The 16419-nt window shown below is 42.7% G+C and overlaps 1 protein-coding gene across 3 annotated transcripts in view; it reads right to left on the bottom strand.

Annotated features, from left to right (window-relative positions):
- Window positions 1-16419, bottom strand: part of LOC147032477 (regulator of G protein signaling 7-like) — a 323631-nt gene that overhangs the window by 23362 nt on the left and 283850 nt on the right. For all 3 annotated transcript variants that reach the window (XM_085870131.1, XM_085870132.1, XM_085870133.1), the window contains exons 11-14: window positions 11739-11800; window positions 8782-8892; window positions 8447-8572; window positions 8037-8223 (exon numbers count right to left, since the gene is read on the bottom strand). In XM_085870131.1, the coding sequence (XP_085726257.1) occupies window positions 8037-8223; window positions 8447-8572; window positions 8782-8892; window positions 11739-11800 (486 nt within the window). The remainder of the gene's footprint in view (window positions 1-8036; window positions 8224-8446; window positions 8573-8781; window positions 8893-11738; window positions 11801-16419) is intronic.

Below are 16419 nucleotides of genomic sequence, written 5' to 3'. Positions count from 1 at the left end.
TTAGGTCTGATCTTAAAAATTACATCACGGTCCAAAGAAAAGTCAACTGCGCATACTTTTTATTCCCATTATTGATGCAAAATGTCATTACGAAAGTCCCAGCCGGCTCTGAGATACAGCTCGGACATTGTCAGAAAAAACAAACAAACCTAAATGATGTTTAGTACTCCTGTGGGTCGAAGAAACTCTGGGGTACCATTAAAAATTGGGGTTTAAGCCTCCCCCTATCCTTTAGGGGAGGCTTAAATAGCACTGTCCAAAATATAAGCAAAACATATCCCATTGTCAGTTGAGCCTCTCACTTTACTACGTTTCCTCCCCTCCCATTTATTTCGGTGTGAGCTTATTCCCTTGCTTGTTTTATCTAACTATGGCCTCACTGTTACCCGGTTGCTTTTTATTTTAAAACTTTTGTCAATTTGCTCTTCTATGAGCCTCGATTTAGAACAAAAAAAAGGAACCCACAATTAATTATTTTTAACAATCAATACTCTTTTTATTTATTTATATATATATATATATATATTTTACTATCTTTCTCACTCAAATGATCCTTTCCAACTTGAGCAATAAGAGGCATAGACACCATTTTGTTTAAAATACAATTCCCTCAAACCTGACACAGAAACAGGACATGAGAAGATAATCACTTTATAAACTGGACTCTGGAGAGTTCATGGAACACGTCACCCCGTGCAGGGTTCAAGTTTATACTTCGATTGAGATAAAGTCATGATTTTAAAGATCGTTAAAAAAAATTCCGGAAGTTTAGCGCAACTGAAGCGGTCTTATACATCATCCTTTCACAACACCTTATTTAACATGTCCAAGTACTGCAAAACTGGAGGTTCTTGGAAGTGACAAGAAGGCGATTTGTGTTCAACAGTGTTCAAGTATATAATTCGATTTAAATAAAATAAAGATTGTAAGTCATATTAATTAATTAATTAATCCCGAAATCTACTGCGTTGATGCAGTGTCTATTACACCACCCTATTTAACACGTTACATTAGTAATTCACGCATGTTCTTTGTGTCCTTTATGACATCCTTAAAAACAGGAAGTGTACTGCTTGGAATGATTTTCAACTTTGTTTGACTGCCAGGGAGGTAGACAGAGTAAAAAAAAATGATCTCACTCTTCTCTGTGCATGTGTGATCGGGACAAATTCAGAAAGTACTGTTAAATGGCAGGTTTGTTCTCTGAATCATGTTAAAAATATAAAGTTCAATTTAAGTTAGTTGTTCCTCGATCAAAAACTGACGTTTCTGGACAGAACGACGGACATGAACCGATTGCTTAACCCTGCTCTTCGCTTCACGTGAGTGGGGTAATGATACAGATACGCATCTTGAGCATTTCACATGTTTCTCTGAATGTTTTTGCAAAGATACTGCATTTTGGACTATGCGGTCTTTTTGAAAACACCATACAATGGCCTTTGCACGGATCTGAAAATGGCTCATTCACGAACGGCAGTAATGGCATGCCTTCAAACATATCTCATGCAAGCCTCACTGCCTGGTATAGTGGTATTTACAGTGTCTCCCTGATACTTTTGCTCATCTCATGTCAAAAAAGGTCTTGTGACATTTTCAGATAAAAGTATGGTCCAGTTTTGAAGTTCAGAAGACAGTTCCCAAGGTGAGGCCTTGTGTTGCTCTGAGCATGATGTGCATGTGGAAATGTAGCTGGTGTGCAATTGATAGTGGACATCAAAAATCAGAAATCCCTTCTCCAATTGGGGTGCTCCATGTGAAATTAACTACTGGTCTCCAAATAACAATTTCCAAATTATATTATGTGTGTGTGTGTGTTTTATTTTCATTGCAGAAGAAAGGTAGAACTGACAGTGGGAAAGCATCAAGGGAATGAACGAACAAGAAAAGAGGAGAGGGAGGAGAGGAAAAGCATCATTATTTTGTATGCAGCCTGTGGTTGCTGGTTGCATCATTGCTGGGAGCACAGCTGTGCCACTGATGCAGTGCCCCCTGATTCCAGTGAGCTGGTACTCATTTTGCCTACCTCGGAAGGATGACAGGCTGAGTCAACCCACTTGGTGATATTTAACGGCATGACAGGGGCTCGACTCAAGACCCTGAGATCTTAAGCCAGCAACCTTAACCATGAAGCAAACACCAGGCTTGAAGGAAACACTGGAACAAGCAATTAATATGGTTGGGTTGGGAAAGGTTAATGGGGGTAATAAAGACCATGAGTGTTACCTGGACATCGTTCATGGCATAAACCCAAAGTTTTAGCACCCAACTCTTCATATTTTGCATATTGTATGTATATGCTCTCGAAGTGAGGATACTGCAAGGCTGATAAAAGCACATCTCATTTTGGAGGCATTTTGGAGCAGCTGTAATTTTTTGGGGTTGTAATTACTCACTCAGTAATGGCTGAAATGAGGCTCATCAAAATGCTTGCATCAAAAAATTTAATTACGTTAACCACAAATGGAAAATGGGGCTTAAAATCGTTCATTAAAGCATTCGAATTAACCAGTGAAACGGTTACAGATGTTACCTCTTTTGTCTGTAGTTTTGAGCCAGTATCACATTTTCCTTCCAAATGTGAGTGAGTTTTCTGGGAGGGAGGCAGTTGGGAGAGTGGGAGTGGGAACCCCTGTGTGTAATTTTGTGCATAAGTGATTGGAACACAAAATGTCATGTCCCACAAGTGAATGCATTTGTGTGAAGAGGTAAGGTATAAATTATATATTTAGCAAGAAGGGTTGCATTATCCCCTGAACCTGGATCACCCTCATCCCCCCCACCCCCCCCCCCCACGACCTCCTTGGTTAACGATTATGGATTATTCCAAATTCTTCCCCAGTGGAGACTGATGTCATCCCGAAGTTCAAAGACCGCCAGGTTGAACATCAGTGCAGATCTATCAGTAAAGTGCGCTACAGTACACCTCCATAGCTGTGGGCCGTCATGCGGCTCGGGGAAATAAGGAGCTGAGTGGAGGGAAGGGCTCTACCCCCAACCCTCCCCCCCCTCCCCTCTCTCTCTGGGTCACGTGCTGGTTGGAGGGGAGGCCAGAGCATGGCACCACTGGAGGCAAGATTGATGAGGCTTGAGTTACTGGAGCATGAATATACATATTATCATAGGACTGCTGGCTGGCATCCACCCCAAAGTCCATCTCCTACTGGTCATCATCAAGAAGGTGCTAATACTTTCTCCTCTCATTGCTATCATCCTTATAGATTCTCTTTACTTCCAGGTTCACTTATTTTGCTTTGCGCAATCCCCAAAATTCTCCATTTTGTATCGGTTTACAGCCGTATTTGGGGTTTATTTTTTATCGAAAGTGATAATTAGGGCCTGCCACAATTTGTACCTTGTGTTATTACATCCAGTACTTTATTGAAGTGTTGTGTGATTATTGCTGCCACAAGTTCCTTGTTGTTTACGTTAATAAATCTGTTAATTCACTGGGCAACAAAAAAAAGTTTTTGTCTGTTACTAAGGGAAACACAGGTGTTCTTGGTTAAATCTGGCCCGTTGATTTCAAATCTGTAGTCAGAATTTAGCCAGCACGTCAGGTTTTCAAAATACGGAGATGTATTAATGATACCCAGCATGCTACATTAGATACTTTATTATTGTAGATCCCAACATTGCACATCTAATATCAGTGCTTAGTAATTACTTTCACGTCATATTTAGATTACAACGATTGATCTCTGTGTATAATGTGTAGTATACAAACCAAGAACATAAACAAGTTGCAGAAAAAGAAGTTAATAAAACATTAGAACATGGTAATCTTTGGAACGGTGTAAACATGAGAGGGAAATCTACCCCATTGTGAGTGATTCAGAAACAACACTTGAAGTTGTGTGTGAGACACTTGCTCTTGTGCTTGTGTAGGGAATTGATCTCCCGTTGTTGGGACCAGCAGTAATCACCCATCATGTTCAGGTTGAACTGGCCTTGATACCTAGTTTCCATGACGGAAATGTCTTGGTGGAACCTTTCGCCATGCTCATCGCTTACCTCACCCAGATTAGGTGGGAAGAAATCAAGATGAGAATACAAGAAGTGCTTTTTCGGAGAGAGATCCTACAGCCCATTCACTGATAGGACTTTAGCATGTTGTCCACTAATTCCACATACTTTTCAGCTCTGTGGTTCCCAAGAAACTTCTGCACAACCAGCACAAATGCTTCCCATGCTGCAAACTAAAGTGGGTTCAGTTTATTTTTGAACTCGGGATCACACATCAGTTCTCGGATCTGGGACCCAACGAAAATGCCTGCTTTGAGTTCAGCATCAGTTTTCTCTGCACCAAACTTCTCTCTGAGATATTGGAAGCCATTACCGTCATGATCCAATGCCTTTCCAAAGTTTTTCATAAAGGTTAGAGTTACTTAAAAATTGTAATGTCGTGTGGAAAATTTTACTTAAAATTCATACCTTGGTGAGTTTTCATCCATTTTTTAATAATGTAAAGTGCATTCTCAAGCTCTTTTTATGAAAAATAATATCCTACAAGTTGTGTTGCTATAATTGAAACCAAAAATACAAACAATAATAATTTATCACTCAAAATCACCCACCAAGGCAAGCTACTGTAATTGGACCATATGTATAACTCAAAATCCTGACGTGCTGAGAAAATTTTGACTTCAGATTCAGAATCAGCATACTCGATTTAGTCTAGAACATATGTTTCCACCCCAGTAGCAAAATCTTTGTTGTCCAGTGTTATCAGCGTGGGGATTCCATCTTATTTGCCATTGGTGGGAAATTAGTAAAATATTGTTATGGCTGTGGAAATTCGCAATACACCATAAAGGGTCCTCAGGTAAGATATATCGATAAGTTCATGTGTAGTTAGCCCACACCTGTTGTTTAGAGGGAATATGTGCAATTCATCCGGGCTGCGACGCTTTGAGTTAGCCATTTTTCTTTCTCTGTCGTTATTTTGGACCATTAAGCCACCAACAACTCAAACACCACCACCTTCGCCTCTTTACCTCCACAACTCCATCCCGCAAACATCGCTTCACAGCCATTCCCAAACGACGCCCGCCAACCACCAAACCACCACAGCAAACCCCCCACCACCTTCGCCTTTCTCCTTCCACAACCATCGACACCACACCAGTCAACACTGAACGTCGTACTGTCCGAAGCCGTTCGGTGATTGCTGCCGAACACAGCAAGTCGCGAGTGCAATGGATTCCTTACGGGAGAGAAATTCAGATCAGGGGAGGTTCATGCCCCTTTTCCTCCGTCCAATGGGAGAGTGTCGGGCGGTGTGGCCCCACCTCCAAGCGCGATGAATGTGGATTGCTTACGGGAGAGAAATTCGGATCAGGGGAGGTTCACGCCCCTTTTCCTCCGTCCAATGGGCGAGCATTGGGCGGTGTGGCCCCGCCTCCAAGCGCGATGGATGTGAATTCCTCTCAGGAAGGAATTCGGATCAAAAGAGGCTCACGCCCCTTTTTGCCACACCAATGGCTGAACAGAGGGTGCGTGGCCCCGCCTCCAATCGCATTTTGATCCTAAAATCTGCATACAGGCTCCTCCCCCGGTCTATAAAAAACGCGAGTCTATGTGGAAGTCGTTGTAGTGTGGGGGTCGCTTTTCCCGTGGTTGGTGTCGTCTCGTCGCTGGGCTCGTCTCGTCGTTGGTGTCGTCTCATCGCTGGACTCGAGCCACCTTCGCTTTCACAAGCGACCAAGCCAGCCAGCCATTCACCTCGCTCGACCCTGCGCATCAACAATCCCCCCCCCCAATCCACGCTGAGATAGTGCCGGTGGCCCCGTTCATTCCCCACCCTAACCATGGTGCTGACCAAACCGTGCTTGCGCGGAGCACGCCGGAGAGGGTTCACCGACCACGCCAGGGGCACGGAGCCGGGGCGCAGCTGCGCTGATATTGCGGCTTGCCCGCCATCGCGTCATGAGGACACGGGTAAGACCTTTTTGGTCTCGTGGACCTGGCCGCTCCTCCAGGTTCCGCGCACATTTGGTCCACGGACCCCGTCTACCTCCCTGCCTATGGGGAGGTCTTTCCTGTTTATTTTGAATGAATGATGTGGCGCAGAGTCCCGACAAGTATAATTGTTTAAGTGTTGTTAATAATTATAGTCGGTAGTAGTGTTTTTGCTTTTGTTGCATTTTGCTTTTGCTGCACATTGCATTACTTCCTTACGTGCGTGTGTTGTGTGTGTGAAATAAAGGTGCTTGCTTGTTGAACTGTTTTCCCGTTTCGTTGCGTCCTTTCCCTCCGTTGAAAGTTCCATCTTGCATCACGTAAGGGATTGGTAGTGGGTGTAGACACCCAATAAATAATCTGAACCGTCGAGGTCGACGATAACTCCGCTCGGTTATCCTTGCATCACGGAACGAGCCGCTTAAGCGGTTCGTGTCCGAAGTCGACCTGCGGCGAGGTACGATCGCCTGGTCGACCACTCGCGCAGGTACTTAGGTCGGTCGAATTTGGCGAGCAACCCTATCCTGCGCGGGTGGGCAATTGGCACGATCGTGGTGAGGTTAAACCCCCACCCGTGACTGGCTCCTGGCGGTAGTTCCCGGAGGGTCACGACTGAATTGTCCGTTCTGGTGGGCAACGCGTAGCGATTCGAGTTACGTCGCCGATCGCATGCCGGACGGGCCAAAATTCGTAACATTATGAGCTCCAGCTGGGCATGAAACGGGATTGGGACCTCCCCAACCTGTCTAATGGCGAATCACCGTTTGGTGGGCGGAGCCCCCAAGGGGTGCATATGCGATACGTGCCCCTCATGTGTTTCCCCTGCAATGCAAAAGTACTGAAGTATATTTAAAAATAAAAGGTTGGTCTTTGTTGTACTGATGCAAGAATATAACATGTGGCTTTGGAAATGATGTAATCCACCCCAGAATGCTCAGCACGCAGGCGCAGAAACCCTGAGAAACTGGTGTTTTGGGCACCTTAAAGTATATCGTATGTGCGAGATAAGGATTGTTAGTTAAAATGGCTCACGAAGCTTCTAAAAGAAGTCAAAAATACTTGGAAGACGACCCGAGAGAAAGGGGGGTGCGATTAGACAATTAAAGGCCATCACCCTGTAAGATCCTGCAATGTATCTTCACTCCTGGTATTTCAATCTTTCCTTCTGAGTGCTGCAGTCGTATCAATGTGGTGTTCCATAACTCCATTGCTTTCTCAATGAGTTTGATTACTTGGAGGTTGATCTTGTACAAATACATGCATTGCATCATCTATGAATGTAATCTATCTTTTTGTAATCCTTTTTGTAATTTTTTGTAAAAGCTTTTTTTGTAATCTATCCAGGCTGTGGACAATTTGGTTCTTCTCATTTTACAGTTTTTGAGTGTCTATTGTTCCGTAGCATCCTCTTTTGTATCCCTTCTGTTCTGCCTCTAGGCCTCCTTCTTGTGTTAAGTGATGGTACATCATTTCTGTGAAGATTTTCATCAGAAGTTTGTCTGGTGTGTGTGTGTGTGTGTGTTTGTTTTCCACTGCTGCCACTTGCTTGTATTAACAGGTAATGGGAGGAACTCAACATCTCTCATTCGCGGATATTTCTCGCATTTCCTATATTTCCCCAAGTCAAATTTGCATCAAGGACACAACAATTATGGTTAACCACTTTAAAATTGTCACTTTTTCACTTAAATGCTGAACATTATGTTTAAAAGAATATTCAACTTATATTTTGTGTGAGCAACGGCAGGTTAAAAGTGCCAGCGTGAACATAAGCAAGTCATGAAAATGCACTTACAGCACATGTGCGAAAGGGTGTCGTTTGGATTCATGTCATTTAGAAAGTTCCATATTACAAGAACGTTTTTAAAGCGCGTGCGCGCACACACACCTTACAATCCATTTTCTAGTACTGCAATACTGTATATGGTCAAATTGGTAATACATTTGCAATGCAAATCAGTTTTCATAGGAATGTGGAAAATGGGGCATAAAAATAAAGTATTAAAATTAACCTCAAGCTTCGGGTCACAATGATTAAGCCAAAGAAAACCAAAAAAATAAGGTCATCTGCACACCTGAGCATCCTCAAATGTGTAACGGCCAGGTTCTCGGACATTCTGCTGTGTGCGGTCGTAGCTGCGCGAGTCGAGGTTGATGGCGCTTGGTGCGCCAGGTGCCAGGAACTCCTGCCAGATTTCTGCCGCCCGTGCCGGGACTTCACGCAGTGGCCGTCGTTTCAAATCCTGCACCGCCAGCCAGAACCTGCTCCGCAAAAAGTCATAATTATGAGCAATGTTTCATTAGTGGTGACACATAATGCTCCCAATGAAGCACAAGTTGGAGCATACAAGACAAGCTAATTAAACTCGTTAAACTGAATTATTGTAAGGCACCAGCACTGTTGGATTCACAGCAATAATTATATTTCAGACAAAATAATAATTCATATGGTAATCAATTACTGACCAACAATGATGTCACTTACCTAAGGTTTTCTGAACTGAATTCAGATTCCAGGAACTTCAGAAATTGATCTCGACCCACTGGGTCCTTGAGTACAGCCTCTATCGAGAAACTCCATAGTCGTACACGTGACTGACTTGGCTCCTTGCTGAAGTCACAATGAAGTTAAAAAGAAAAAGAAAAAGGAATGTTGGGGAGTGAAATGCAATTTATTTATTCCATCTCCCATCAATTATATTATCAATCAAAATATATAAAAACCCACTTTTCAGTTTGCATACTTACATGCATGGATCAGATGAAAAATGAAAGAAAAATCGAAGGGATGGCATTCTGAAGAATATAAAAGTTAACTACCTGGCTTCAGTGTCCCAAAGAGTCACATCATCTGTATGCCACGGGTTGGATGGCTCAGGAATGCAAAGGAAGGGGTCATAATCCCCATACTGCTCCGTGTAAGCAATCAAACTATGGGGCAGACGTGGAAATTAAAGCACAACCCAAGCAACCTCTCAATGCCATTCACAACAACTGGAATCGAGCAATATATCAGGCACATAAAACATTGGCAGGACAACACAAACAGAAATCTGGTGATGCCTTTGGTCTATCATAACTTAAAAATTCACCTGTTTACTACTACTAAAACTACTGCCCTTCATATGCCTTTTGCAGTTAAAAACATCTTTACATGAATGACTTGCATTATTGCGTAACGAAATATCATTCCTAAGCTTCACGATATTTAATGTATCCAAAAAGGTGAATTGGGCAAAAAAACAAAGACGACATTTTGAAGAAGCATCAACAGGAACACGACACAATGGAGGAGAAGGCCGTCCAAGAAAGGATACAAAGCCAGTTTCCCATCTACAATCATTTTGATGAAAATGACACCATGACATAATTCAATTAATGACTACTTTTTAGCCAGTCATAATGACATTGATTGTAGAGCAACTATTGATTTTAGAACTTAAATAAAGGTCATAAAACGTGACAATAAAGGGCATAAATGTAACATTGGTCAGAATTGATATTTAAGATGGACAGAAATATAAAAACAACCCGAAAATTATTTTCGAAAAAAAAATATAAAAAACTAACCTGAAATTGATTTGCAAAATTATAATGATGGAGAATTTGGGGAAAAAAAAAACATTAAAAGAATGCATGACCAAATTTGTTGGCTGCTGCCTGTGTAGTACCAATATTATTTTGCACAAAGTTCTGCTTTCTGTCAGCATAGCATCAGTTAAATAACCAGAAATCAGCTGTCAACCATTCAATCTCATAGAAAATCCAAATTTGCCGTCCATTGGAAGGACAGCAAGGCGGATGACCCGTCCGCCAGCCCTGGCCGTTGGTGGACAGGAAAAATCCCAGGGTCTTTCGCGAAGAGCGAGTGAGTGATCACTGGCACCCTGAACAAATTAAAATTTCCTGGCCAAATCATATTCAGTCAAACGTCAGGCTTGGCCATTAAAGTAGTAGTAGTAGTACTAGTACTAGTAGTAGCAGTAGCAGTAGCAGCAGAAGAAGACAAATTTATGTTTAAAATGTAAGCAGAAATCTGGTGTGTCTAAATTTAATTTAGGAGTTCTGAACGAATTAAATCGAGTTGTGTTAGAACAGTTCACAATTTCTTGCCTCAATAATTTTTGCAATGATTGGTCTTCATACAAAAAGCTGTGATGTAATTATTCAGAAGAGACAAAAACATAGTGGGGATACCATAGGGTGCAGAGATCAAAGGAAACTCACCACCACAGATATTAAAGATGATTTTGAATGAAAAGCATTCTCCATGATTCATGACATAGTGCATATTGACCAATAAGTTGTAGAAAAACAAATGCATTGGTGAATACTTGTCTGTTCACGATGGATACACGATTAAGAAGGATGATCGAATAATTGAATTCAGTGTTTTGTGGAGACATGTTTAATAAATATATCCCATTTTGACTTGAGAAAGAGAAACTGAGCAATGGATGTAAAATCAATTTGTGATATGTATATTTTACAATCCAAAAAACAAGAACAACCAGCAATATTAAAACATTGGTTGTGTGCTCTACTGGCTTCATCAGATGAAAAAGGCAAATATTCTAAAATGCCAACTGCACTCATCAACTTTAAATGTCAGGTAAGACAAATGAACGAAAAAAAAATTGACATTAAAATGTAAAACAGGATGAAGTGGCCAAATGCGACATGTCTGATAAAACTATAAAGAAGACTAGCGGACGTAGAAAACCAAAATGGCAAAACTTATCACAGTTCCAAATCTCTGACAGCCACCACTGCAAAAGATCCCAGAGTAGTGTAATTAGGTGACGATGCAGACGAGATGTTGCAAAATATGATATTGGTCAATTGAGAAAGCATTTACTTATTTCGTTCAGTTTAATGGAGGTCACCCATGATGAGGCAAGCATCAAATTGAAGAGTTAAATCGCAGTGTGCTGAAAGCAGTGAACTCACCGTACCACGCCTGAATTGGCATAATCGGTAGTAATCGTCAATATTTTGAGAAACAGCAGAAAATAATTGTAATACTGTGTGGTTTTCTTCTTTCGTACGCAACATGTGACTGCAGGTAGCATAATTTTCTGAGGTGCAGCTGTGCCGTTGATGCAGTGCTCCCTGTAGGTTGGAGTAGGAATTTGTAATTTGTTCAGAGTGCCCGCGATAGCTCGCCTACTCTTCACAAACGGCCACCATGGGGTCTTTAACTTCCACCAACTAATACTGGCAGACGGAACGCCAATTTAATGTCCATCCGAGGGACCACACACACACACACACACACACACACACACACACACACACACACACACACACACACACACACACACACACACACACACACACACACACACACACACACACACACACACACACACACACACACACACTGATGAATCGTCCTGCCTGTGAAACAGCAGGAGAGTTTATAGCTGAGTCGGGATTTGAACCCAGGTTGGACAGGTTAGAGGTGAGTGTGCTGTGTAGTGAGATCGAATAAAAAGAAATACGAATCATGGAACGCCATTGAAGTTTGGATGATACTGTATTTTTACATCGTACACCGAAGCAGCTGAAAACAAGACGTAGCATTTCCACACATCTATCAGCCAAAGGAATGGTGTTTGTGAGTTTTTCCATCAGAGTACTGTATGTTTTTCAATTCACAAGGTTGGTTAATTTTTGATGAGTGTTGCACATTGATAATGCTGTGTATAAATATATATATATATATATGTTTTTTTTAAAGATTAAATACAAAGGATGGGATTAAAAAACAGTACCTTTCTGATACTTTGGACATTTTCATGCGATGCCTGTCCAGCTGTGTTTGGAGAAAGGCAACCTGGGTAAAAGCATTTTTTTAAGAAAACAAAAAAAAGGAAGCGAATTAAGAATCCCCTACACATAGAGGCCACTTAGCCAGTTATGCTACTGCCAACAGCATCAATGAGAAAACCCAAGAGATAAAGGTTGACTCTAAAAGGCAAGCTAAGCTCATGAATTCCCCACTCTTAGAAATAAGACAAAGTACACCCGGTGTGTCGCTGCATCAATGGAGAGATAAAGCCAAGCAAAAACCTGTCACCTCAATCTGCTTTCAGGGATTAAAACCCAGGAATAGGCGATGAATAAAATATAAGCCGTGGGTAAAGCAATTAACCCCTTGACACTTGAATCAATGTAATCGCCACTCGATAAATAAAGAGCGAGGTAATACAAGCCGTCATCACAGTGATAAATAGAAACAATTTTAACCAGACTCAGTGGTATCATGGTTAGCGTGTCCGCTTTGAGTCTCGGAGGCCGGTGGTTTGAACCCCCAGCTGAGTCGTACCAAAGACCTTTAAAATGGTACGTGCTGCTTCCTTGCTTGGTGTTCAGCATTTAAAAAGAAAGAGTCTGGGAAAACAGCAGATAGAACACGGACATAACACCTAGAAGTTGGCAATAATTAATAGCACAGATCTAGATGGCCAAATTGGCTCCTCTGGTGTTTAAGTTTCTTGTGACAAGGGTACGTGAATTATTATTTTATTTTGTTGTGGTCGTACAAATATCAGGAGAACCGCATAGAATGTAAGCGTGCAGACGTGCTTGGCATAAAAGGAAGAACTCTGCAGGTACATTTGTGGGAGATATATATATATATATATATATATATATATATATATATATATATATATATATATATATATATATATATATATATATATATATATATATATCACTTGTAGATTTCATTTGGCAACTATAATGGCCTCCAACACCGTCTCCACTGTCTCTCCTATATCTCTTACTGCAATGCATAAGGATGTCACCTCAAACAGCAGCAGGACATTTTCATTCTATCAAGTCTCAAAAAGATGGGCACAGTGAAACATAAATTAATGAGACAAATTATTCTGTTCGGTTCAGGGGGGTTTTTTGTAGGTGGCGCTACCTTTTTACCTCCACCACCGAAGGTGGATGGAGGCTGTATTTTCACACCTGTCTGTCTGTCTGTGAACAGGATATCTCAAAAAGTTATGCACAGATCTGGACGAAATTTGGTGGTCAAGATGGGTGTGTGACAAGGATGAATCGATTACGTTTTGATGATGATCTAGGTCTGGCTACTAGAATTTTTAAAGTGATTCTTCACCATTGAGAGATGGGGCTAAAAATGATACATAGCATGATATCTTAAAAAGTTGTGAATGGATACGAACGAAACTTGGTGGATGAGTTGGTTCAGTGACAAAAACAAGCCGATTAGATTTTCGTTCAGGTCAGGATGCAGATCTGGCCTATCAGTGGGATACAAAACGTAAACTGTTTGATCTAGTAGCAGTATATGCTCTATTAGGTCAGGTCAGGTCAGGTCAGGTCAGGTCAGGTATGGGAGCATGCGCCAGAGCAGCGCATCGCTGCGTCCACTTTCTGCCGATACTCCAGGGGCCTCCGTCTGGCCATCCCACAGGCAGATGCCTGGCCCATCCCTATCACCTTGAGATGCCGATCAACCTGCTACAACCACGAAGCACATGGTCGGCCCATTGGCCTCCTCCACTCACGAGGCTCCCTCGCTGAGAGAATCTGGTGAGGAGGATCATTGTCAGGAAAACAAGTCACATGTCCATACAGCCGCAGCTGACGCTCACAGACTATGGAGGTAACAAATCTAATTTGAGTCTCTCTCAGCAACCGCTCGTTGGACAGAAAGTCCAACCAGTGATAGCCAACAATTCTCTGAAGAGACCTGGTACCAAAGGAATCAAGTCTCCATCTCAGATCCCTGGTCAGAGTCCAAATCTCACATCCATAGAGCAAGACTGGAAGCACCAAGGACCTGAAGACTCAGACTTTCGTCCTACCGCACATGTACCGGCAGCGCTACACCCCATGATACAGTGAATCCATGACTCCCCAGGCCCGACCCAGACTTCTGTTGACCTCTGACTCACAGCCAGCAGAGATATGAATATCAATGCCAAGGTAAGTGAATCTCTCCATGACCTCACCACAAATAGGCACAGACAGGACAGCAGCATCCAAGATGTCATTGAAAGCCTGGATCTTAGTTTTGACCCAAGAAACCCGTAATCCCAGCGGCTCCGACTCCTCATTCAGCACTTCGAGGGCCCCCAAAAGGATATCTGAAGTCTCCGCAAAGAAGACTGCATCATCTGTGAAATCAAGGTCAGAGATCTTGACATTCCCAAATGATGCACCGCAACTTGATCTCTCCGGCATCCTCCCCAGAATCCAGTCCATACAAGTGCTGAAAAGTGTGGGGGCCAGAACACACCCCTGACGAACTCCAGCAACAACTGGAAATAAGTTATAGACGATACCACCACATCTCACAGCACTCTCAGTACCAGAGTGGAGTTCAGACATCAGATCGATCAGTTTTGGTGGCACCCCACAAAGACCAAGAATCCTCCAGAGGGCATCCCGATTCACTGTATCAAACGCTTTACAGAGATCGACATAGGCTGCAAGCAGCCCCTGCCAAAACTCTTGTCTGCATTCGGTGAGGACCTGAAGAGCAAGGATCGTTGACCTCTTTGGTCCTCTTTAGTCAATCGTTGACCTCTTTGGTGTAAAGCCTGACTGCCCTGGATGCTGGTGCTCAAGCAGATGGTGGCGAACTCTATCAAGAATTATCCGAGCAAAGATCTTGCCCGGCACTGAGAGCAGCGTCACCCCTCGGTAGTTGTTGCAGTCTTGGCGATCACCCTTCCCTTTCCAGAGAGGGACAACAACGCCCCTCTTCCAGTCAGTTGGGATGATGCCTGTGTTCCAGGTAGAGCAAAGAACTGCATACAACGACACGAGTGCAGCATTTCCACCAGCCTTGAGAAGTTCTGCATGGATACCACAGATCCCTGGAGCTTTACCCCATTTCAACTGGTTCACCGCAGCCTCTGTTTCCACAAATTAAGGTGGACTACAGTTGATTGGAGGGTCAGCAACAGTGACTGCAACACCCCTGACGTCCAACTCAACAGCTGGTGGATCAGCCTGGTACAACCGCTCAAAGTAACCGGCCCAGCGGGCCTTCACTTCGGACTTCTCTGTCAAGAGCCGACCATCCTCTGGTGGTACCGAAATGCTCTATGCACCCTTTGCACCCTATATGCCCCATCGAGTGCCATTCTAGTTTATGATATGTTTTCATCAAGAATTTTAGTATCAACCCCACATTTCCCTGAAGGAAGAACTCGCTTTTTGGACAGGGAGGCAAGAAAAATATGTCAGTTGTTCACAATTGTTTGTCATGTCATAGAAAAACCTAATTCAAACACAGCACAGAAATGATGCCGTTCTGTGCAGTTATTGCATGCACAAGTCAAACATAGGTCATCTATCATGAAGGGAGGCCACCCTAAAAAACAAGGATCTGCGGAAGAGTAGTGGAAAAGGAACAGGTTGCTCAGATGTACAGGCCTTGAGAATGACTCAATCAATGCCATCATAACCAGTTGCTAATGACGAGTTAAGGCTGTACAGATAGTTCTCCATCTTTGCAGATGAGAAAATCACTTGCTCCAACAAACAACTTGTAAGGGGAATGAGATTTGGGACAGGGAGGGAGGAAATGGTAACCTGAGCCTTTTCAGTAAAGACACCATTCAGGCATGCCACCTTGTCATGAGCTGTGAGCATCATGATTCCTTCTTTAGTGTGTGAAGGGAATGAAGAAGACAATGTTCCTGAGACAGTTTTTACCAGTTACCACCAGGATTCGGAGGATGAAAAAAAAAGGACTGGAAGGTCTCTTCCTCACCTGCTGGCTCTTCCTCATCTCAGGCTCACCTGCTGTTTGATTCTTGCTCTTCTCAGGAAAGCAAGAACCACACAGACTGTAGGCCTTGTTAACTGTCTGCAGGTTCCCAGTGGTAGCATAGACAAGCTCTTGTTTTCCAAGGAAGCGATGTTGGACGGCAGAGCTGGAGTCTCGAGGGAACAGATTTGTCCATTGTAGAGAGAGGAGCTCCTTGTGTAAGTAGTTCCAAGTGCTGCCAATGTCTGTCTGTTGCTGAAGAAATGTCAGACCAATCTTTGTGAGAGATATCTATTCACTATTCGTGGAACTCACTATTCGCGGTTGGTAAAATGCGACCTGCTTCTATATTCGCCACCCTTCACTTCGAGTACATGTGGTTTTTTTCGAATTTTTGTGGGTGTATTCATGGTTTTTGTGGGTGTATTCATGATTTTTGTGGGTGTATTCATTGTTTTTGTGGGTGTATTTATGGTTTTTGTAGGTGTATTCATTGTTTTTGTGGGCGTATTCATGGTTTTTGTGGGCGTATTCATGGTTTTTGTGGGTGTATTCATGGTTTTTGTGTGCGTATTCATGGTTTTTCTGGGTGTATTCATGGTTTTTGTGGGTGTATTCATTGTTTTTGTGGGCGTATTCATGGTTTTTGTGGGTATATTCATGGTTTTTGTGGGTGTATTCATGGTTTTTGT

This window comes from Eptatretus burgeri, chromosome 2 (assembly GCF_056783735.1).
Source record: "Eptatretus burgeri isolate ZD-2024b chromosome 2, Ebu_testis_v1, whole genome shotgun sequence".
Lineage (NCBI taxonomy): Eukaryota > Metazoa > Chordata > Myxini > Myxiniformes > Myxinidae > Eptatretus > Eptatretus burgeri.
This window is presented reverse-complemented; position numbering and strand designations above follow the sequence as displayed.